This window comes from Panthera tigris, chromosome A1, assembly GCF_018350195.1.
Source record: "Panthera tigris isolate Pti1 chromosome A1, P.tigris_Pti1_mat1.1, whole genome shotgun sequence".
NCBI classification, from domain to species: domain Eukaryota; kingdom Metazoa; phylum Chordata; class Mammalia; order Carnivora; family Felidae; genus Panthera; species Panthera tigris.
In genome coordinates this window covers 116121721-116143253 of record NC_056660.1, presented here as the reverse complement: position 1 = coordinate 116143253, position 21533 = coordinate 116121721, and the positions used below count along the sequence as shown (strand labels likewise).

The following is a 21533-nucleotide window of genomic DNA, read 5'->3' as shown; positions in this document are numbered from 1 at the left end:
TTTGTGCTCGGCGGAGGCTCTCTAGGCGTGTGGGCCAGTGACTCGATAGCCGGAAGTTATCCGAGTTGAGGCTGCGGAAAGCCCAGACGATCTAGACAGCAGTCAGCGCTAGTTGGCGTAAGTATGGCAGAACGTGCAGCACTGGAGGAGCTAGTGCGACTTCAGGGAGAGCGCGTGCGGGGCCTCAAGCAGCAGAAGGCCAGCGCTGAGCAGGTGCGACCCAGGTGGCGGGGAGAAGCCAAATTAGGGCCAGGGAGGACATAGAGCTGGGTGGTCTGCATAGAGGAAAAAGATGTGGGAAAAGAGACCAGACTAGTGGAGAGGAGCAGGGCCTGTTTGGGGAGGTGGCCGGGGTAGGACGAGGGAAGGAAAGCTGGGCCTGGAGAGCTAGATTCTGATGAGGGAGGGATACTGAATGAATGGCTGAAGAGGGAAGGGAGTGTCAGAGTGATAGACCAGCCCCTGCTTTACCCCCACAGATCGAGGAGGAAGTGGCAAAACTACTAAAACTGAAGGCACAGCTGGGCCCTGATGAAGGGAAACAGAAGTTTGTGCTCAAGACCCCCAAGGTAAATATAATTTCTTTTCAGAGTCTCTGGGAGGGCCCTTAATTCCCCTCCTAATGGTGGATGTGCTTGTTTCCCTGAACAGTTGCTCTGGGTGGTGGGCTGAATTGGAGCCTGAGTCATTCTGGGATAGCAAAGGGATGGCAGAAACTAGGCCAGCTGGTTGCCTAGGGGAGTATGCCAGCTACTGCCACTCCTTCTTTCATTCAGCAAATATTTGTTGAGTGCCTACTATGTGCCAAGCACTGTAGGAAGTAGTGAGAGTATACCATGGTGAACAATACAGCCTGTCCTCATGGAGCTTACATTCTACTGAAGGAAACAGACTTAGGACAAATAATCCCACTCTTGAATATGTAATTATAAATTGTGATAAATGACATAAAGAAATAACAAGAATTCTCTGAGAAAAATAAGAGAGAACTAGAGTTTGAAAAAGCATCCCTGAAGAAGTGATACACTAACTGACATAACACTTAAATGGGAGGTAGCTAGAGGAGTATGGAAATCCTGAAGGAGAAAAGAACCCTACTAGTTTCCAGGAACTAGAAAAAGACCCGTATGAGTAGAACCAAATACAGCGGGAAAGTACAGTGGAATGGAATGAGGTTGCGGATTACTAGCCCAGCCTCAAGGATTTCAGTTCAGAGGCCACACTCTTTGTAAGTTCTGTAAGCACAACTATTTACCATGGTTTATTTACTCTGAGAGGCTGAGACTAGGTGTCTGGAACTGAATAGATATTTAATAAACGTATGTGAAATTGGATTCCAAAGGAGAGGGGTCTTCCTTGTGTTGAGATGTCACCTTTTAAGGTTAATTCTTTAGGCTCCTAAATTCACTGAGCTATTCCTTTCCACACACAACTCATTTCAGCAGTTAAAGAGACAATGTAAAATCACAGAGCAGTGATAATCAATAGTTATTCAAACTATTTGGTGAAGATTAATGGGGAATTTGTGATCATTCAGGCTGGCCTCACTTAAATCTAACAATCAGTCTTAACATCGCTAAAAGTAGGACAGCCAGATATTGTGTTGCTCCTGATGTGATACAATAAGAAGTACACAGCACCACCTATAAAGTATTCTTGCCAAGAAAAATTGAACCTGAATCTAATCAGGTCTTCTGACCTAACTACCAGTTTACCAGAAATAAGGGAGATGGAGGAATGTGTTAAGTGACACGTTGAATATATTGTTAATAAAATCTAGAATATGAAAAGTTCTTTAGGACAAGTGATTCAATTTCCTCAACAAAGAAATGACACTTCTTTAAAAAAGGAAAGGAAACTTTTGTAGATTAAGCAGACAAGAGACAACAAACACAATGCATGGGCTTCATTTAGAATCTCATTAGAACAAGCCAATCATAAAAAAATATTCTTGAGGCAATTGGAGAAAATTAAACAGAGCTGGAGTATTAGATAATATTAAAGGGTTGCAGTTTGTTTCCTTGGTTTAATAAACGTAGTGTTTTGGCTTTTTTTTTTTTTAACTGTGTACATTACAGAATCATACTGAAATATTTATTGACAAACTGGTATGATGTCTGGATTTACTTTAAAACGCTCCAGAAAAAAAAAATGTTGGGGCTTAGATAAAATTAACAGATGCTGATGGTTATTGAAGCTGGGTAATAGATACATGGTGGTCTATTATACTCTTCTCTATAATATGTGTTTGAAAATGTCTATACTCTTTTAAAAGAAAATGAGACTATATTGGAGAGTTAATATCCACTTTGTTGAAACACACTGAAGTGTGATTTATATTAATAGAAAATTCAGTATTATGGGGACAGGACTCTTTCAAGAGGTTTTTGTGGTCAAAATTATTAAAAAAATTTTTTTTAATGTTTATTTTTGAGACAGAGACAGAACACGGGCAGGGGAGGTGCAGAGAGAGAGGGAGACACAGAATCTGAAGCAGGGTCCAGGCTCTGAGCTGTCAGCATGGAGCCCATTGTGGGGTTTGAACTCACGAACCACAAGATCATGACCTGAGCTGAACTTAACTGAGAAATTACTCATTTTATTGAATATCAACCCTTGAGTACACTCTTTTTTTGTATTCTGCGTCATGAAATGGGAAGTATACATAGAGCACTTCTGCATTCTAAGGTAGGAAAAACACACCCTTGTATGAGTTTTAAGCTGGACTAGGTACTTTTTTCACATAACACCTTTTTTATTTGAGAGAAAAACCGAAAGACAAACTTTTGTTTTTAAGATTTGGGTATTTGGCAGACATTTTCATGAAAATGAATGAAGTGAGCTTTGTCACCTCAAGGAAGATATCTGACCATATTTCTACTGGTGATAAAATTCAAGCACTCAAGTGATAGTTAGGGTTTTAGGAAACTTGTATCTTCCACCATGAACTAGACAGCTTCCCAATACAGTAAAGACTTTCCTCTCGAGATCTGTGTTGCTATTAACAAATGTGTTTTCTGATATTGTATAATGTAGTGTGTAAATATTTGGAAGATCTGTATAATTTATCAATGAACCAGTATTTTCCTTATGACCAACGTATGATGTTATAAAATCATGCATGGGTAAAAAGCTCCATTTAAAGTACAACAAGGAGCTGGGGCACCTGGGTGGCTTAGTCAATTAAGCATCCAACTTTGGCTCAGGTCAAGATCTCGCAGTTAGTGAATTTAAGCCCCGCATCGGGCTCTGTGCTGACAGCTCAGAGCCTGGAGCCTGTTTCAGATTTTGTTTCTCCCTCTCACTCTGCCCCTCCCCCACTCATGCTTTGTCTCTGTGTCTCTCAAAAATTAATAAATGTTAAAAAAAATTTTTTTAAGTACAACATGGAGCAATAGATATTTTTTAAATTATGGTAAAATATATGTAACACAAAATTTGCCATTTTAACCATTTTTAAGTGTACAGTTCAGTGGCATTAGGTAGGTTCACATTGTTGTGCAACTATCACCACCATTCTTCCCCAGAATCTTTTCATCATCCCATACTGACATTCTGTACCCAGTAAGCAGTAACTCTCCACTCTACCATTCCTCTAGTCCCAGGTAACCACTGTTCTACTTTCTGTCACTATAAATTCTGGGTACTATATATAAATAATGGATTTTAATGTAATAGTATGAAAAGTAATCAATGAAGTTTCAGAATCCACATTGCAACCAGTCTTTAAGAAACCACCATTTGTTGGGGCGCCTGGATGGCGCAGTCGGTTAAGCGTCCGACTTCAGCCAGGTCACGATCTCGCGGTCCGTGAGTTCGAGCCCCGCGTCAGGCTCTGGGCTGATGGCTCGGAGCCTGGAGCCTGTTTCCGATTCTGTGTCTCCCTCTCTCTCTGCCCCTCCCCCGTTCATGCTCTGTCTCTCTCTGTCCCAAAAATAAATAAAAAACGTTGAAAAAAAAAAATTAAAAAAAAAAAAAAGAAACCACCATTTGTTGGATTTTGGTATAGTTTAAGAAGAATATCTACAGTTAGCTGAAAAGTTTATTAAAATATTCTTTCTTTTACAGTCACACATCTTTGTAAGGCTAGGTTTTCTTTACGCAACCAGAACAACATATCACAACAAAATTAAATGCATAAAGTGTGTATGAGAATACAGTTGTCTTCTGTTAAGCCAGACATTAAAGACTTGCAAAAATGTGAATCAGCATCACACTTTTCACTAATTTTTGTTTTGTTTTGTTTTGTTTTGGAAAGTAGTTACATTTTCCTAAAATTTCTTTTTTTTCAATTTTTTGTTAACGTTTATTTATTTTTTGCGAGAGACGGAGTGTGAGCAGCAGAGGGGCAGAGAGAAAGAAGACAGACAATATGAAGTAGTCTCCAGCTTCAAGCTGTCAGCACAGAGCCGGACGCGGGGCTCAAACTCATGAACTGATCATGACCTGAGCCGAAATTAGACGCTTAACTGACTGAACCCCCCCAGGCGCCCCTCATAGTTTTAATTTCTAATATAATAAACATTGATAGGTATGATTCACTTTGGGGTCCTTAAGAAATGGTAAGAGTTTAAAGAGGTCCTAAGACCAAAGACTTGAGAATAGAGCATAGATGCCCAGAATAGAAGCTCTGACCTGAACGAACGGCATTCTAGTCCTGACCACCACAGAACTGCTGTAATGATTTAACTTCTCAATATCCTGTAATTCATCCATAATTTTGCCCCACCTATATCAAGGGCTATTAGAAACAAATTAGAGAAGAAATAATACTTATTAGATTTTTTTTTTTAAGTTTTGTTGGGGGAAAACATTTCTTATAAAATTTGGAATTTAACTAGCTAAGCCAGTTTCATTTGGTTCTATACATGTCATCAGGTAGGTATTTTCTATTAGGCAGGGAAATGTTCTGGTATCACATAAAAAGGTTTTAGGAAAACTTCTCAGAAAATAGCGTTCTAGAAAGTAGAACCAAGCTAAAAAGGGGATGGAATTTAGAGGGGTATTAGCAAATGGGTGTGATAATTAATAGGGAATTGTTTGTGCTTGCTTTAGAACTCAGTAGCCTGTAGGAAAATCTAGGTTTGGGACATTGTTTGCCTTCGTTATCACTGAGGTCATGCTTTTATATTTCTAAGCCTTAATGTTCTCTGTTTTTAAATCCCATCCCTGATTCTGTGGCTGATTTCAATTCCCAAGGGTACAAGAGACTACAGTCCCCGGCAGATGGCCATTCGGGAGAAGGTGTTCGATGTAATCATCAGCTGCTTCAAGCGTCATGGTGCAGAAGTAATTGATACACCTGTGTTTGAACTGAAGGTGAGGGATGGGTGAGGAGAAATTGCGTGGTGGAAGAGTGGATATATAAACAACTAAGAAGATAAAGAGACAGTGAGGGCCCAAAGGGTGTCTTTCCTGTTGTGGACAAAGACCAATATTTTCTCCAGTGAGAAAGGAGACAGGCTTGGTCGTGAAGGAGAGGCCCTGCTTTTATCTACCTTGGTAAATGGCTGGTGGCTTACAAAAGAGAGCCCTTCTTTTTAGTGAAATTTGTTATGATCCTATTTACAGTGAATTCCCTGGTACATCTACTTGGGATGTTTTGAAATACACACAGACCATACATATAAAGTATAAATATGCAACTAGTTTCCTGTTAATGTACCCTGAGAATGTTTCTCGTTCTTTACTATTAAGAAAAAACATCGCAGGGTGCATGGGTGGCTTAGTTGGTTAAGCAACTGACACGTGGTTTTTGCTCAGGTCATGATCTTGCGGTTTGTGAGTTCAAGCCCTGAGTCAGACTCCATGCTGACAGTGCGGAGCCTATTTGGGATTCTTTCCCTCTCTCTCTGCCCCTCCTCCTCACGTGCATTCTCTCTCTTTCTCTCTCTCTCTCTCTCTCAAAAATAAACTTAAAAAAAACAAAACAAAAACCAGATTGCTTCCTGGTTAAAACCCAGTGACTCCCATTATATTTATCACAAAATCCAAAGTCTGTTCCTGCTTACGAGGCCCTACATGATCTGGCCATTTGCCTACCTTTTCCATCTCTTCCCTTGCTGTTCTTCCCCTTGGCTACTATGCTACTCTGGTCTTCTTTCTATTCCTGCAACATTCTAAATATATTTCTATCTCAGGGCCCTTGTACTTTTTCTTCTCTCTTCCTGAACTCCCTTTCCCCTAACTCCTAGACTTTAATTTCAGATTAGAGATGAAAGATTTTAATTTTAGATATAAACTCAAATGCCATTTTTCAAATGATCCTCTCCAACTATCTTGTCTAAAGTAGCCCTTGTCTATCACAGGACCTGTATTATTTCCATTCGAACAGCTATCACTAACTGGAAGTATCTGTTCGTTGGTTACTTTGCATTAGTGTACTGTCCATCTCTTCTCATTAGTATGGAAGATCCATGAGGGCACAGATTACCTTTGACTAGTTCACTGATGTGTAATCAGTGCTTAGAACAATATCTGGTACTGGTGGGCATTCATCTGCAGGGCAAATTCGTAGAAATGGAATTACCGTGTCAAAAAGTTGTACTCATTTATGTTTACCAATTGTATTCATTTCCTAGGGCTCCCACAATAAAGTGCCATAGACTGGGTTACTTAACAAATTTAATGTCAGGAGTCTAGAAGTCCAAGATAAGATATCAGCAGGGTTGGTTCTTTCTCAGGGTGAGGAGGGAAGGGCCTATTTTAGACCTCCCTCCTTGACTTGTAGATGGTGTCTTTTACCCACTGTCGTCACATCATCTTCTGTGTCCAATTTTCCTATTTTTTATAAAGACATTAGTTATATTGGATTAGGGCCTATCCTAATGACATCATTTTAGCTTAACTACCTCTTCAAAGACCCTATCTCCAAGTAGAGACACATTCTGAGGTTACTGGGGGATAGGATTTCAATATATGAACTTTGAAGAGGACACAGTTCAGCCCGTAACACCAATCACTATATGAGTGTTTCTGTTTCTATATACTGGGAATTTTCAGGCTTTTAAAACTTTGCCGTTCTGGTAGGTGAAATATGTTATCACCTTACTGAAGGCATCACATGGCAAGAACTACTTCAGTTTTGTCTTTTGACATTGCTCAAACCTCAGGCATCGTAAAAACATTTAAGTGTGTTGATCTAATAACCCGCTCTTAGAAGTTAAGCCTCAAAAAACTATATATTCAAAAGAAAACACTATATGCTGAACTATATTTATTGAAATGTTAGGGAACTTTTTTTTAATTGGAATGACCTAAACAATTAACAGTAGAACACTAGAAAGGAAGGAAATACAGAGCTGCTTCTCACTGAAGTATTATGCAGCTTTTAAAAATAATACTTCAGGGGTGCCTTTGTGGCTCAGTCAGTTGAGTGTCTGTCTTTGGCTCAGGTCATGATTTCACAGTTCATGGGTTTGAGCCCCACATCAGGATCACTGCTGTCATTGCTGAGCATGCTTGGGATCCTCTGTCCCTCACTTTCTCTGCCCCTCCGCCATTCATGCCCTTTCTCTTTCCCTCTCTCTCTCTCAAAAATAAATTAACATTTTAAAAAAAAACCTTCAGCTCTGTCACAAAATGGAAATGTGATAAGCAGAAAACGAAATTGATATTTCCTTTTGATTATAATTAACATCAAATATATAAGCATTGGGATAGACAGCAGAAGCACAGACAAGTTGAAACTGGTCATGTTAGGATGGTGGGTTTTTGTTTTAATATTTCTTTTTAAATTATATATGTGGCACCTGGGTGGCTCAGCTGGTTGAGCATCCAACTCTTTATCTCAGCTCGGGTCATGATTTTGTGGTTTGTGAGTTCAAGCCCCTTGTTGGGCTCTGCACTAACAACACAGAGCCTGCTTGGAATTCTCTGTCCCTCTCTTAGCCCCATTGCACTCATGCTCGCTCTCTCTCTCTCTCTCTCTCTCTCTCTGCTGCTTTCCCCTGCTCACACTCTCTAAAAAAATTAAAATTAAAAATAAATTTGTTAGATTTATCATCATGGCCACATTTTTTTATATTTTCTCCAGGAAACACTGACTGGAAAGTATGGAGAAGACTCTAAGCTTATCTATGACCTGAAGGACCAAGGTGGAGAGCTGTTGTCCCTTCGCTATGACCTCACTGTATCTTTCTAAACCTGGGCTCTTGGTACTTTGGATCAATTGGTTCTCATTGGGCTGAGGCTAATTTCTAACCTCAGGTATGGGGATAGCTAGACATAGATGGGATTAAATATGATGCTTGTGGCGATCAGGGAAGTTACTTGTTTAAACCAGGAATGGGACTTTGGCTAAACAGAACATAGCCTTAAAAGTCTTGTGAATCCTGAGTGAGACCTCCACGTTATGTCAGGAACCAGTTCCAACTCAGTGATTAATCCCTTGGCTCTAGAATATCTCTCCCCTGCCATGTCCAGTGGACAAAGTTCTCCTCAGTTGACCAACAGAATGTTTCCTTTATCTCTAAGCTATGTCAGAGAATCATCTGCTCAGAAATCCTACACAGAGACTTTCTACTCTCTGGCCAATCTGCCCAGCACCTTCCCATGTTCAGCATTGCCCAAGGGAGACGCTAACCAAAGAGAAAGGAACCTTAATCTTTTTTGAGACTTCTGCTGCCCCTTGTAGTAACAAAGTTGATTCTTTTTGACTTTCAGAAATGCACTTTATCTTACAGAGGGTGGTTTTACTCACACAGAGATTAGACCCCAGCTTCTGTTGGTGGTGATAATCAACTGCCACACTGTGAGAGCAGGGGGCTTTCTCCTTAACTGTTATCAGGTTCCTTTTGCTCGATATTTAGCAATGAATAAACTGACCAACATTAAACGCTACCACATAGCAAAAGTATATCGGCGAGATAACCCAGCCATGACCCGTGGCCGATACCGGGAATTCTACCAGTGTGTGAGTATGTGGGGCATGATGGGTAACTTCGTCCTCCCTCTACTAAGTCCTCAACTTAGTAGAATCTACTGACTACTCATGGTGTACTGAACAAACTGGAAGTTCCAGCTAATGCTAACCTTTAGATTTCTTTAATATTTTCATTTAGAGAGTAGGAATTATTCTCCCCATTCTACATAGGAGTAAACTTGAGACTCAGCAGGATGAAGAGATCATAGGGATAAGAAAGCCAAAGTCGGGAGTAGAACTTTTGGTCCAGTACTCTTTATATTAAACCAAAGTGATCAAATCACAGCAAAGGATGAGGAAACGATTTGACGTATCATCCAGATCATCCAGGGTGGTGGCAAAGCTTCAGAATAAATAGAGAAACTGACTAAGAACTAAGGCCATATATTTGCCTCCACGGGGTTAGGAGGAAATAAGTCAAAGTGAGTGAGTGAGATAATTAAGGAATGTAGACGAAAAGGAATCCAAACCAGTAAGAGACTCAAGAATGCTGGGAGTTTCCTCTGGGCTGCTGATCACACAGATAATGAAGAAAGTGGTCTGTGCATGAGTGCAAACAGGCCTTCATAAAGAGAGAGCAGAGCGCCCAGGAGTCCCCCCTCCAAACCATCACTTAAGAAGGTTAAATCCCTGGGACACCTGAGTGGCTCAGTCAGTTGAACATCTGACTTCGGCTCAGGTCTGATCTCAGTTCATGAGTTTGAGTGCTGCATTGGGTTCTATGCTGATAGCTTAGAGCCTGGAGCCTGCTTCAGATTTTGTGTCTCCCTCTCTCTCTGCCCCTCCCCTGCTCATGCTCTCTCTCTCTCTCTCAAAAATAAACAAACATTAAAAAAATTTTTAAAAAGAAGGTTAAACCCCTGGGGACCTGTAGCTACTTTCTCCCTGCAGGACTTTGACATTGCTGGACAATTTGATCCCATGATCCCTGATGCAGAGTGCCTGAAGATCATGTGTGAGATCCTGAGTTCACTTCAGATAGGTGACTTCCTGGTCAAGGTAAGAATTGAATGGGTCTGGGAAAGCAGAATTGGGCTTAGCCTCTCACAGGAGAAGATTTTTGTGCAGAGAGACCAGTAGCCCAAGTGACCGAGACTATTGAGGCTCATGTCACGTAAAGAGGTTGTCTCCTCACTATGCCTTGGGTCCCTGCAGGTGAATGATCGGCGCATCCTAGATGGGATGTTTGCCATCTGTGGTGTTCCTGATAGCAAGTTCCGTACCATCTGCTCCTCAGTGGACAAGCTGGACAAGGTAATGACCCAGACACTTCACTCCTCTTTTCTCAGATCCCACCCTGCTCTGAGAAATGTAAAACAAGATCAGGAGAGAGGGGGGTCTGCCTCTATGCTCCTCAGGAGATTAGCCCCAGAATCTAGGTTGAAAGGCAACTTCTGCTCCAGAAATGCCCCCTCAGAATGGCCCACACTTGCTCTGCAGTGGATAAGCTACTTAAGGGTCCCTTACTGGTTTCTGTCTGCCTAGGTATCCTGGGAGGAAGTAAAGAATGAGATGGTGGGAGAGAAGGGCCTCACACCCGAGGTAGCTGACCACATTGGGGACTACGTCCAGCAGCATGGTGAGGCACAAACCCTGCCTCTCCAAAAGCCATCTATCTGACTTAAAATCTTCTGTGTGTGTGTGTGTGTGTGTGTGTGTGTGTGTATACGCACACATACGTGTATAGGTCAGGCAAAAAGGTAAATCCTCTACCTTTTTCCTCTTGTCAGTCAGTTGGCTTACAAATATATCTCCCCAGGTGGGGTATCCCTGGTGGAACAGCTGCTCCAGGATCCTAAACTGTCCCAAAACAAACAGGCCTTGGAGGGCCTGGAAGACCTAAAACTGTTGTTTGAATATTTGACCCTGTTTGGCATTGCTGACAAGGTGAGTCAGGTTGGGGGTGGACACCTTAGCTGAGCTCTGGGGTTTCAGATAGTTGATTCTCATCTGGTATTGACTATGATCTTGTCCCCACAGATCTCCTTCGACCTGAGCCTTGCTCGAGGGCTAGACTACTATACTGGGGTGATCTATGAGGCAGTGCTGCTACAGACCCCAGTCCAGCCAGGGGAAGAGCCCCTGGGTGTGGGCAGTGTGGCTGCTGGAGGACGCTATGATGGGCTGGTAGGCATGTTTGACCCTAAAGGACGCAAGGTGCCATGTGTGGGGCTCAGCATTGGGGTGGAGCGGATCTTCTCCATTGTGGAGCAGAGGCTAGAGGTAAGTCCTGGGGGAGGGTAGAAGCAGTCTGGGCAGTTGGTGGCACATGAGCTATCTTCTTTGATCTTGAAGGGGGCAAGTAGTACTGTTTTGGGCAAGGAGCATCTTTGCAAAGAGCTGGAGAAAAGGTGGTTGCTGTCCTTCATACACTCCCACCCCAGTAGAGGCCAGTTTTATGGATCTCTGATCATTCTTTCTTCACAGAATTCTTTGCTCTGGGTCCCTACTTCCCTCAGGGCTGTTAGGAGTCATGTCTGGTATATCCAAAGATCCAGATCTTCTTCAGAATACAGAACAGTTAATATTTTACTACTCTGCTAGGTACTGTGCTTGGTGCTTTTTGTGCATTATCTAGTAAAATTCTTACACAGCCCTCTGAGAGTAGCTATTTTTATTATTTACATTTTCTAGGCAAGGAAATTAAAGCATTATAGATCATAATTTGCCCAAGGTTGTGAAACTTTTAAGCAGCAGAGTCACAGTTTGAATCCAGGCAGCATGACTCCAAAGTCTTACTCCTAACCACTCTGATACTGTCTCCAAGTGGTAAGCATGTGTCTGAGACCTTGGGATTCCCCAGGTGGCTATCTTGACTCTCTGGCTGCTAGAATCAAGGGAAGGCCCTCAGGGCCTCAAGCATTCCTTTGCTGCTGCTCTTAACTGGCTGGTTGCATTCCCCTGGGGAATGCTCTGGCAATAACCTTCCCACTGCTCCCATCCTTTTCTCTGGAATGGAAACCACCCATGTTTCCCAGTTGAGATCACTGTTCCTGATCTTGTAGTCATCTGATGTTGTAAGAACTATGAAAATAGTTTTCTAGAAAAAGACAAGGCACAGGGTGCCTGGGTGGCTCAGTTGGTTAAGTATCCAACTTCAGCTCAGGTCATGATCTTGCAGTTCATGAGTTCGAGCCCCACATCGGGCTCTGTGCTGACAGCTCAGAGCCTGGACCCTACTTCAGATTCTGTGTCTCCCCTCCCCTCTCTGACCCTCCCCTGCTCGCACTCTGTCTCTCTGTCTCAAAAATAAACATTAAAAAAAAAGAAAAAGAAAAAGACAAGGCACAGCAGCAGCATTCTCCCTTTCCCCCCAACCACCCACACCCTGGGTTGGGCCCTATGGCCGAAGTACAAGAGGGACAGTCTCTTGACTGGGCACATAGTAAGTGAGAATTAGAACTAGGTGAGCTCACAGTGTCACTTCTGTGTGAATGCTCTTGTGAACACTTAAGGTACTAAAAGGAGACAAGTTTGAAGTTACTGTATGTAAACTACCTTTACTCTTGCCCTACATTATCTATTCTGGCAAGTCATATGTACAAGCCAGTCAGTTCCTTTCTACATCTTCTAAACACTACCTTATGCCCAATTGCTAGAGAAGACTGGGCCCCTGTGTTAATGAAGCTCCCAGAGTTGGGCCTGGTCTCTCAGAATCCTGACAATAAACAGCCTGTTCTGTTTGCTTCTTGAAAGTACTGTAAAGGGTAGCCCAGCTCTGTGACTTTTATCTGCCCCTTCCCCAGGCTTTGGAGGAAAAAGTACGGACCACAGAAACACAGGTGCTTGTGGCATCCGCACAGAAGAGGCTGCTGGAGGAAAGACTAAAACTCGTTTCGGAGCTCTGGGATGCTGGGATCAAGGTAGAGGAGGCAAGCCCCAGGGAGGCAACAAACTTGGGAGTGCTGGGCACAGACTAAGTAAAAGCTCATCCATAGTGACTTCTTGGGAGTAGAGCTAAGCACTTGGGCCCCAAGTAGGTTGTCCCTGAGGACAATAGAAGCCAGTTCTTATCATCTGCCCTGGTCCCCTGCAGGCAGAGCTGCTCTACAAGAAGAACCCAAAGTTGCTGAACCAGCTGCAGTACTGTGAGGAGGCAGGCATCCCACTGGTGGCCATCATTGGTGAGCAGGAGCTCAAGGATGGGGTCATCAAGCTTCGTTCGGTGGCCAGTAGGGAAGAGGTACGTAGGTGGGCAGGAAGGCTGAGGGACAGGGAATGTATGCCATTTTGGCAGACCAATGCCCATTGAAGACCTGAGCAAAACCCTGGCATTCCCGTTAGTACTTACTCAGAATGAACTTAACCTGTTAACTTAACTTAATCCCATCTCCATCTATACCATGTCTCTGGCTCCCCCCAAGGAGCACTGTCTGTCTGAGGTGTTTGCCTACCTTCCTTATCCAGCTGACCCAAGCCTGATGGCCAGAGGAAGGAGTGGGCCCTCAGGAGTAGTGGAGTCACAGATGCTCATACCACCTTTTTACCTCATCCTGGCCAGGTGGATGTCCGAAGAGAAGACCTTGTGGAAGAAATCAAAAGGAGAACAAGCCCGGCCCTTTGCATCTGCTGAGTTGAGCACACTATCAGGAGAAAGTGGGACTGGCACTATTTGAAGCTAAGACAGAACTCTACCTATGTACATCAGCAGCTTTGCACATTTCTGTTCCAGCAGGAAGACCTGAACAATGGTCAGAACACAGACTTTTTATTATCATTATTTTATTGGTAATCACAGGCCAAAATGGTCAGGTATTACACCATTTTTCATAGGAGGTCCTGGGGGTTTAGTCCAGTCTGCGCTACACGGACCCATCCTAAGGTCTCCCCTGCAGGATGCTAACCAAATGGAGGGAATGCTCTCCACAGCCAACCGTCAAAGGTCCAATAAAATGACTCAACCACTGGAGCCTGCTTGTGTCACTATTGCTTAGCCCTGCCTTTCCCTGTGGGAGCCTGGGCCTCCCATTTCAACCACTTAAGCGGTGTAAAATGGGGAGAAGAACTTACATTAGGCGCCACGAGCTCTTCCCCAGGGTGAAGGGTGCCGCCAGCCAGCGCACATCCATGCCCTAGGAGGTGAGACTGCGAGCACATCCACCCGCTAAGGTTCCTAGCTTTCACCTGCGGGTAGGTTTCCGCAGCGCACGTGCAGTGGATACCCCCACCCCCTTGGGAGGCGGGGTCGTGTTCAGAGCCAATGAGAGCTTGGGGGGTGGAGGGGTAGGGAAGCTTCCAGAGGCAGACGGGGGAGGAGGTTATAAAGCGAGTACAGAGTAGCTGGCGGGATAGCCATGCAGTCCAAGCGGGAATGTGAGGTAAGGTGGTTAGCGAGATGGGGTCGACAAGCGCCACCAGCGCTGGGAGTGGGGACTCCTTGGGCTGCAGCTCCACAGGCGAGGTGGCGGCGGCGCGGTGATCCGCCATTCCAACCAGCCCTTTCCCCTTCAGCTGTGGTGTGAGAGGGTGAATCCGGAAAACAAGGCAGCTTTGGAGGCATGGGTCAGGGAGACGGGCATCCGCCTGGTGCAGGTGAACGGGCAGAGGAAGTATGGCGGGCCACCCCCAGGTACGGTAGTCCCACCCTACGCCATCCTTGATGGTCCCGGCTGGCACCCTCTTGGGGGCGGGCGGGGCGGGGGGGGGGGGGGGTGTTCTATCCCGGGGCTGTGCAGTCAGAAACCTCTAACCCGTTGCACCCCTTCCACCCAAGAAGCTGAGAAAACTTGTCTGTAGCTCTCCACCCACCCCGCCCGTCCGCCCCCTCGAGGGAGGGTGCCGGTCTTAAGGTGCACCCACTCTGCTAGCCCCGTTGTTAGTTCGGGCGCCTAGTTATGCCCGCGAGTCGGGGTGCGAGTGTTGCGCCCATTTCACAGATGTTTGCACATGGGCTCTCTCGCGCTGGGTTCCTGGGTTCGAACCTGGAACCATGCGGTAGGATGACGGTGCTCCTTTCCCACCCACTTCCCCCAGGCTGGGTGGGCAGCCCGCCGCCGGCCGGCTCAGAGGTGTTTATCGGGCGGCTGCCCCAAGACGTGTACGAGCACCAGCTGATCCCACTGTTCCAGCGCGTGGGCCGGCTCTACGAGTTCCGCCTGATGATGACTTTCAGCGGCCTAAACCGTGGCTTCGCCTACGCCCGCTACAGTTCGCGGCGCGGCGCCCAGGCCGCCATCGCCACGCTGCACAATCACCCGCTGCGGCCCTCCTGCCCGCTGCTCGTGTGCCGCAGTACTGAGAAGTGCGAGCTGAGTGTGGACGGGCTGCCTCCGGGGCTGAGTCGCCGCGCGTTGCTGCTCGCGCTGCAGCCCCTGGGTCCCGGCCTGCAGGAGGCGCTGCTGATGCCCAGCCCTGGGCCAGCGCCCGCGCAAATTGCGCTGCTGAAGTTCAACTCGCACCGCGCCGCCGCCATGGCCAAAAAAGCCCTAGTGGAAGGTATGGGAGCTAGGGGGTGGGGGGGCCGCTGGTTGGGGCCAAACACATTATGCCGTGCACTTTTACACGTCAGCATATAGTGTAAAGAGCAAGATAATAGCGTTAAGAATCCCTGAGTTTTCGACCTCATGCTATTTAACCTGAGATTTTTAAATTTACGTTTGTGCTACCTACCAGCTACCATCTATGGTAACTTTAAAGCTTTCCAGGCATTATCTTGTAACTTAATCAGCATCCCAGTGACACACACAGACTGATCTTCCTCTTTAGATATGAAAAGAGACAGTTTTGAGATTGATTCGCCCAAGGTAGTCCTACCGAGTCTACCTTTTATCTACTGTAGAACTTCCTTCCTCAGGCTGTTTTGAGAATTAGGTGGCACTTAGCACATTCCCTGATTCTTGGCAGGTATTTGCAGTAAAGGTTAGCTATTATGATGGTTATAAGGTAGACAAAGCCTGCATCAACCAGCATTCCAACAAGGAAATTTAGGAGATAGCAGTTACTACACCCCCTTTACAAAGAAACACAATGAAGCCTGGAGAAGTTGCTCAAGGTTACACTACCAGGAAATGGGGAGGCTAGAAATTAAACAGGCTTGTGTTGATAGGGCTTGGGGGCTCAGGATCCAGGGGTTCGACCTGCCCTTGTCTCTGCCTTTTTTCTGCAGGGCAATCACGCCTCTGTGGAGAGCAGGTGGCCGTGGAGTGGCTCAAGCCAGATCTGAAGCAGCGACTCCGCCAGCAGCTGGTGGGCCCCTCCCTGCAGTGCCTACAGCCAGAGGGCAGTCGGTTAGCCCTGGCCAGGGACAAGCTAGAGTCCCAAGGGGCTCGGGGTGCCCTGCAACTGTTGTGCCAGCGGATGAAGCTGGGCAGCCCTGTGTTCCTCACCAAGTGTTTGGGCATGGGCCCTGCTGGCTGGCACCGCTTCTGGTACCAGGTGGTGATCCCTGGGCATCCAGTGCCCTTCAGTGGTCTCATCTGGGTTGTGCTGGCCCCAGATGTGCAGAATGGGCATGAGATGGCTAAGGATGCTGTGTCTGCAAGGTTGCTAGAGGCACTGAGTGCCTCTAGAGCCAGTCTTATACCGACTGGTGGGGCTGAGGCAGGTACCGTGGTTAAGCAGTGACCATGTCCTCTTCACAGGCAGCCCAAACGAGTTGACAGAGCCTGCATCAGTCCCCAGCCCAGCAGGCCTGGGCAGCCACCATCAGATTTCAAAGGGGGAGGAAGATGGGCTCTGCCCTACCTCTGACACAGCCTCCCCTTTGGGGCAGGGCCCCAGTACACCTGGGACAGCTCTGGTTTGGCTAAGTTGTGGTGAGGGACCTTGCCATGCCCCTCCCAGCCCAGGGACTAACCTTGGCCCTTTGGTATTCCTTGGCCGTTCTGTGTGATACATACACAAACCTTCCTCCTCCCACAGCTTAATATGAATCTCACTTCTTATTTTGTTGATTTGTCATTTTTGTTGATTTTATTTGGGGGCTGGCTGAGCCAAAGGTTCAGAAATCTGCTTTATGTCCCCAGTACTTTACATTCTGCTGTATGTGTGATGTTGGGTTTTTCTATGCTGGTTGTATTTATATTAAACGCCTGGTTGGTGTACACCTGTGTCCGTGCTGTCTTGCCCCAGCTGCGGGCTTCTCTTACACTGGTAGAGTAGCCGCTACAGGGCAAGTGCTTTGTCACGCGCGCCCTCGGTCCTGCATCTCTAGCTATGCATCTTGTGCGCTGCACAAGAGTATGATAAATAAATAGCCTCTCTGGTATCCAGCCCAGGAAGCAAGACTTCCCCAGGGAGGACCCATCTTGAGATTCACCTCATCCCCTCAATCACTTTCATCCTCACTCTCCTCCCCTTCCTTCTGAGCTGTGGAGCCTTCTTCCTCCCTGAGTCCTGCAAAGAAGTCATCTGTGCTCCAAGCCTTACTGCTTAGGGCCCGGAGGGGCCCTCCCTTTTTCTTCCGCTGGCGGTAGTCATCCACTACCACAGTCCGCAGCTCGGCCATGTTCCAAAACTTAAGGCGCTGGTCATGGCCACTGCTGGCCAGGAAGCAGCCACAGTGGGAAAGGGCAAGCTTCTCCACAGGCTCTCCAGCATGCTGGCCCACAGTGCCCACCACTCGGTTTGGAAGGATATTGACAGCCCTGGGCAGAGAGAAAAGAGTGTTGGGTCCTGGCTGGTTGGGTCTGACCCTCATGTGATCTTAGGACTCTCCAGTTTCTCTCACCTGATGATTCCATCAGTGGAGCCAGTGCACAGCAGGCTCTCAGTGACTGGAACCATGCAGTCAATAGACTCAGCTCTTAGGGCAAACCGATCACTTGTGGCCCCAAAGCCATTCCAGTTGAAGAGATATATAGTACCTTCACTGGAGCCACAGGCCACCTTCTTTCCATACTGTAGGGAAATGGAGAAAAACATGTCTGTGGCACTCCTTCAGACCAGATTGCTAGCATAATCCCAAACTCTCATACCCATCTGTACTTTCATGAGGGTGACCGAGGTCAGGTCTCCAGACTGCGGCTCTGAGAGCAGTTCAAACCGGCGTCGCCTGATGTTGAAGACACCAAGGCAGCCATCCCCACTGTAGAGAGAGCAGAGCAGCAGGCTTGGCCAAAGCTCCCAGTGAGGGAGACATTTAACAGGGAAGGGGAAGCAGCTTTGAGGCTGTACCTGGCTGTCAGCAGCAGCTTCTTAGCTGGGTCCAGAGTCATGTCGGCAATATACTCCTCGTGCTGCCGCATATCCATTAAGGGGCCCTCCTTCCGCTGGTCCCAGAGCCGGATGCCACCTGTGTCATCCCCAGTGGCCAGGACATGCTCATCTACCAGCAGGAGACTGTTGATGGGGGCACTAGAGGTACGGAGCTTCTTGAGCCATTTTTGTTCCAGTAGGGACTTAACCAACTTACCCTTGACCTCAACACACAATTGGCTCCCCTTACCCATGAGCCTTGGATATGCGTCTTTCCAGTCGGCCCTGCTCCACATCTAGAACGTGGATGGCTTTGTCCTTGGAGACAGTAACAAGTTCTGGGGGAAAAGGTGCTCAGGTCATGGTGCTGCTCACTGATCCCTTGCCACCGTATCCCTGGCTGCCTTCCCCAATACTCACTCTGCCCATCTTCAGAGAAGACCACGGCTCGACAGGATTTGAGGTGGTGACCTGAAGACCAGAGCTCCTTGGTTTCTCCCTCTTGGCAGGAGTAGGAAAAGCTGGGGGGGGGGAAGGGGGGAGGAGACTGAATGACCCCAGATCTTGGCAGCATGGAACATAAAGACTACTCAACCTTCCAACATACCTAGGAACTCACACTTGCACACCACCAAACCCAAAGAGCTCGCCATCCCATTTTTCCGCTTTCAGTGAGCTTCAAATGTTCTGTCTTTAATTCAATATACGTTAATTCAAAGTGTATTTGCTCAGGATTTTGTAAGCTGACCCCACAACATCATTACAAAGCAAAGCCCCAGCCTCAGGAAATACTAGATCTGGACCACTATGGAGAGCATGAGATATTTACTGAAATCAGAAGAGCCCCAGGAGCTGGAAATGTAAAAATCAACAAGACAGGGCTCTTGTACCCCGGGTAACAACTGATTACAGGACACTGTGGCCACATGGCCACATGATGAAAAGGAGGTAGGATCAAAATGGAGGTGGAGCAGAGAAACACAAGACTGAAAGCTCAGCTTTGAGGCAAATACTTGTCCACAGTGTATTACCAGTGCCTACCTCAGAGCAGATCTTCAAAAAGGACCAATGACTAAGTGCTTGCCAGTGAGTTTCAGATGAGCAGAACTGTATCTGCTTATTGTTTGCTCTGTCCCAGTGCCTTAAAGATGAGAGCCCTGGAAAGCTAAGGTTACGAAATGAGTTGGGTCATGTAAAGCAATTCACCTGGCAGATACTGGAGGTACATATCAATGTCTCTTCTAGGGTAGAGACAAGGAATGAGGTGGGTTCCACTGGCAGGAGTGGAATGGCTGAATCTGGAAAAATGAGTTAGACTAGACTTGGGATCATAGGCCAAGCAGAATTATGAATTTAGTCCTATGGGAAAAGGAACCTCTTTGGAATGGTCATGGGAGAAGTCAGAAACCTGCCAAAAGGCAGTGGCTGGGAGTAGAGAAGAGGAGAAAAACCTGACGCAATGAGGGTGTGAGTAAAGCTGGAGGTCCAGAGGTACTCCCAAGTGTATGGCATGAAGTATGAAAGGCAGTAGAACAGAACCCACATTTGTTGAACTCCGGTGCTGTAGTATATACACCTGACACTCTGCAACATAGGTACAGACATACCTCCTTTCATTGTGCCTCACAGATACTGTATTTTTTACAAACTGAAGGTCTGCAGCGACTCTATGGTATGTATGTCTATCCATGCCATTTTTCAATAGCATTTGCTTACTGTGTGTCTCTGTGTCACATTTTGGTAATTCTTGCAAAATTCCAAAGTTTTTCATGATATTTGTTATAATGATCTGTGATCGTGATTATGACTCACTCAGATTATAGTCAGTATTTTTTTAGCAATCAAATATTTTTTAATTAAGGTATGTATATTGTTATTTAGACATAATGCTAATGCACATTTAATAGACTACACTATCGTGTAAACTTAACTACACGCACTGGGAAACCCAAAAATTCCTATGACTCACTTTATGGCAATGGTCTGGAGCCAAACATGCAATATCTCAGAGGTAAGCCTCTATTATTATTCCTATTTTTGAAGACGAAAATATGGAAGTTAACTTGCCCAAGGTGACTGAAGCTAATGAGGAGGCTGAGGTTTAAATTCATTAAGTAAATCTGACAGCACAACTCTTCTGGCTAAAACCTTCAGTGGCTTTTCACTGCTTCCACCCTACTTCTAGTTCAAAATCAAACACGTATTGAGCACCTACCCTTGTCTAGAAGCAGGAGATATAACGGAGAACAAAACGGACTACAGAATACAGAAAAGTGTTCCTCAAACTCCACTCATGACCCATTAATGAGCTGCAACCAGCATTTTATGTGTGTGCCTGCAATAACGATTAATAAACAGATACATTTAAAAGATAAGAGGATGAATAAAACACAGTTAAGGGGGAAGTGAGCGAGGGCCAGGTAGTCAAGACTTTAAAAGCCAGATTAAGGAGTTTGGACCTAATCCTAAAAACAAGGTAAACTATCGAAGGGTTTTAATCAAGAAAGAGAGGTGGTGGGTTCTGTGTTTTTGAAAGATTAAAACAGGCAAGAAGCAAAGTGGGGGACCGCATTGAGCCTGTTTCAGGGTCAGGTAACTAACTGGTTTAAAACCAAATGCTGTTGAACGAATAAGACCACTTCAGTCTTCTAAAACTTGTCTCCCTGCAACTTTTCTCTCCTCGTCCCACCTCTATCCCTGGGAAGCTTCCAGATCCGGCAGACCCCAGCCCTGCCCAGCACTTACATGTACACGTCCCCGTCCACGTCCCCCGCCGCCAGAAAGTTGCGGGTCGGATGGAACGCCAGCCCACTGGCTGGAGCTTCCAGCACGATGTCTTCCGGAGTGTCCCGGATGCGGATTGGGGCTTCCGTGGAGTTGGGGTCTTCCTCGTCGTTCTCATCCTCCACAGGCCTCTCCTCACACGTGCGGTCCATGCACCAGAGGAATCCGGACCGCTCAAGAGTGCACCGGTAAGCCCAAAACCCTTCCACACGGCTGGAGGAGGGGCCCAGATTCCCCTTCCGCCTTTGGGGCGGGGCCGGAAGTGGCGCTAAGACGCGTAAAGTCCCGGCAGGCTGCAGGTATCGTGGGTGTAGTGCATCCCAGGGACCTGGTCCTCAAGTTGTAGTTCCCCGTGTTGCCGTGGCCCTTTTTTTTGGCCAGGTAGACGGCACAACCGTCATTGCTCTCCTTGGTCAAATCACCTAAAGTTGGGAACTGCCTTTAAGTCCTTTCCCCTCATCCTGATCGATGCTGACAGGTAGGGTACTCCCTCCCGCAACTATAAAGGATGATTTGCCGCCCTCGAGATAGCAGAAGGGGACGCCAGCAGTTCGTGGCTTCGTGAAGCCCATGGACGGCCTCTAGGTTAGTCCTGCAGCAGCGAAAGCCCCACACCGCGAGAATTTGATACGCGGGGTCTTGGACAGCAAGCACCTCAAGCGCACGCTTAAGCTGCTGCGTTGCGTGCTCC

General features: G+C 46.3%; 3 protein-coding genes across 4 annotated transcripts; 2 read left to right on the top strand and 1 right to left on the bottom strand.

Moving 5' to 3' along the window:
• Positions 1 to 31: 31 nt before the first annotated feature.
• HARS1 (histidyl-tRNA synthetase 1) lies at positions 32 to 13847 on the top strand. Of its 2 annotated transcripts, none has more exons than XM_007077903.3 (13): positions 32 to 117; positions 480 to 569; positions 5200 to 5319; positions 8036 to 8131; positions 8789 to 8914; positions 9815 to 9922; positions 10079 to 10177; positions 10409 to 10502; positions 10683 to 10810; positions 10904 to 11146; positions 12670 to 12786; positions 12960 to 13106; positions 13425 to 13847. In XM_007077903.3, exons 3-13 carry the CDS (start codon positions 5227 to 5229, stop codon positions 13494 to 13496), a joined length of 1323 nt encoding a protein of 440 aa, XP_007077965.1. In that variant the 5' UTR covers positions 32 to 117; positions 480 to 569; positions 5200 to 5226; the 3' UTR covers positions 13497 to 13847. The 2 variants fall into 2 exon arrangements, with proteins under 2 accessions (XP_007077965.1, XP_007077962.1); XM_007077900.3 differs by having other exon boundaries at positions 59 to 213.
• A 315-nt stretch (positions 13848 to 14162) lies between these two features.
• Positions 14163 to 16489, top strand: DND1 (DND microRNA-mediated repression inhibitor 1). The gene is made up of 4 exons (XM_042985398.1): positions 14163 to 14241; positions 14375 to 14492; positions 14897 to 15358; positions 16029 to 16489. The coding sequence occupies exons 1-4, from the start codon at positions 14218 to 14220 to the stop codon at positions 16484 to 16486; spliced, it is 1062 nt and encodes a 353-aa protein (XP_042841332.1). The 5' UTR covers positions 14163 to 14217; the 3' UTR covers positions 16487 to 16489.
• A 446-nt stretch (positions 16490 to 16935) lies between these two features.
• Positions 16936 to 21094, bottom strand: WDR55 (WD repeat domain 55). The gene is made up of 7 exons (XM_042985392.1): positions 20804 to 21094; positions 18479 to 18579; positions 18309 to 18396; positions 18038 to 18217; positions 17849 to 17948; positions 17592 to 17761; positions 16936 to 17508 (listed from the first exon to the last, which is right to left on the bottom strand). Exons 1-7 carry the CDS (start codon positions 20992 to 20994, stop codon positions 17190 to 17192), a joined length of 1149 nt encoding a protein of 382 aa, XP_042841326.1. The 5' UTR covers positions 20995 to 21094; the 3' UTR covers positions 16936 to 17189.
• Between the last annotated feature and the right edge of the window lie 439 nt (positions 21095 to 21533).

What these genes read in the sequence shown, in the direction of transcription:
- HARS1 (XM_007077900.3), top strand. Translation starts at nt 124, where the DNA reads ATGGCAGAACGTGCAGCACTGGAGGAGCTAGTGCGACTTCAGGGAGAG. An exon ending in AGAAGGCCAGCGCTGAGCAG is followed by an intron (nt 214 to 479) that starts GTGCGACCCAGG and finishes TTACCCCCACAG; the next exon opens with ATCGAGGAGGAAGTGGCAAA. An exon ending in TTGTGGAGCAGAGGCTAGAG is followed by an intron (nt 11,147 to 12,669) that starts GTAAGTCCTGGG and finishes CCCCTTCCCCAG; the next exon opens with GCTTTGGAGGAAAAAGTACG.
- DND1 (XM_042985398.1), top strand. Translation starts at nt 14,218, where the DNA reads ATGCAGTCCAAGCGGGAATGTGAG. An exon ending in AGTCCAAGCGGGAATGTGAG is followed by an intron (nt 14,242 to 14,374) that starts GTAAGGTGGTTA and finishes TTTCCCCTTCAG; the next exon opens with CTGTGGTGTGAGAGGGTGAA. An exon ending in GTATGGCGGGCCACCCCCAG is followed by an intron (nt 14,493 to 14,896) that starts GTACGGTAGTCC and finishes CACTTCCCCCAG; the next exon opens with GCTGGGTGGGCAGCCCGCCG.
- WDR55 (XM_042985392.1), bottom strand. Translation starts at nt 20,994, where the DNA reads ATGGACCGCACGTGTGAGGAGAGGCCTGTGGAGGATGAGAACGACGAG. An exon ending in GTGGACGGGGACGTGTACAT is followed by an intron (nt 18,580 to 20,803) that starts GTAAGTGCTGGG and finishes CCCCCCCCCCAG; the next exon opens with CTTTTCCTACTCCTGCCAAG. An exon ending in CCTCGGTCACCCTCATGAAA is followed by an intron (nt 17,762 to 17,848) that starts GTACAGATGGGT and finishes ATTTCCCTACAG; the next exon opens with TATGGAAAGAAGGTGGCCTG.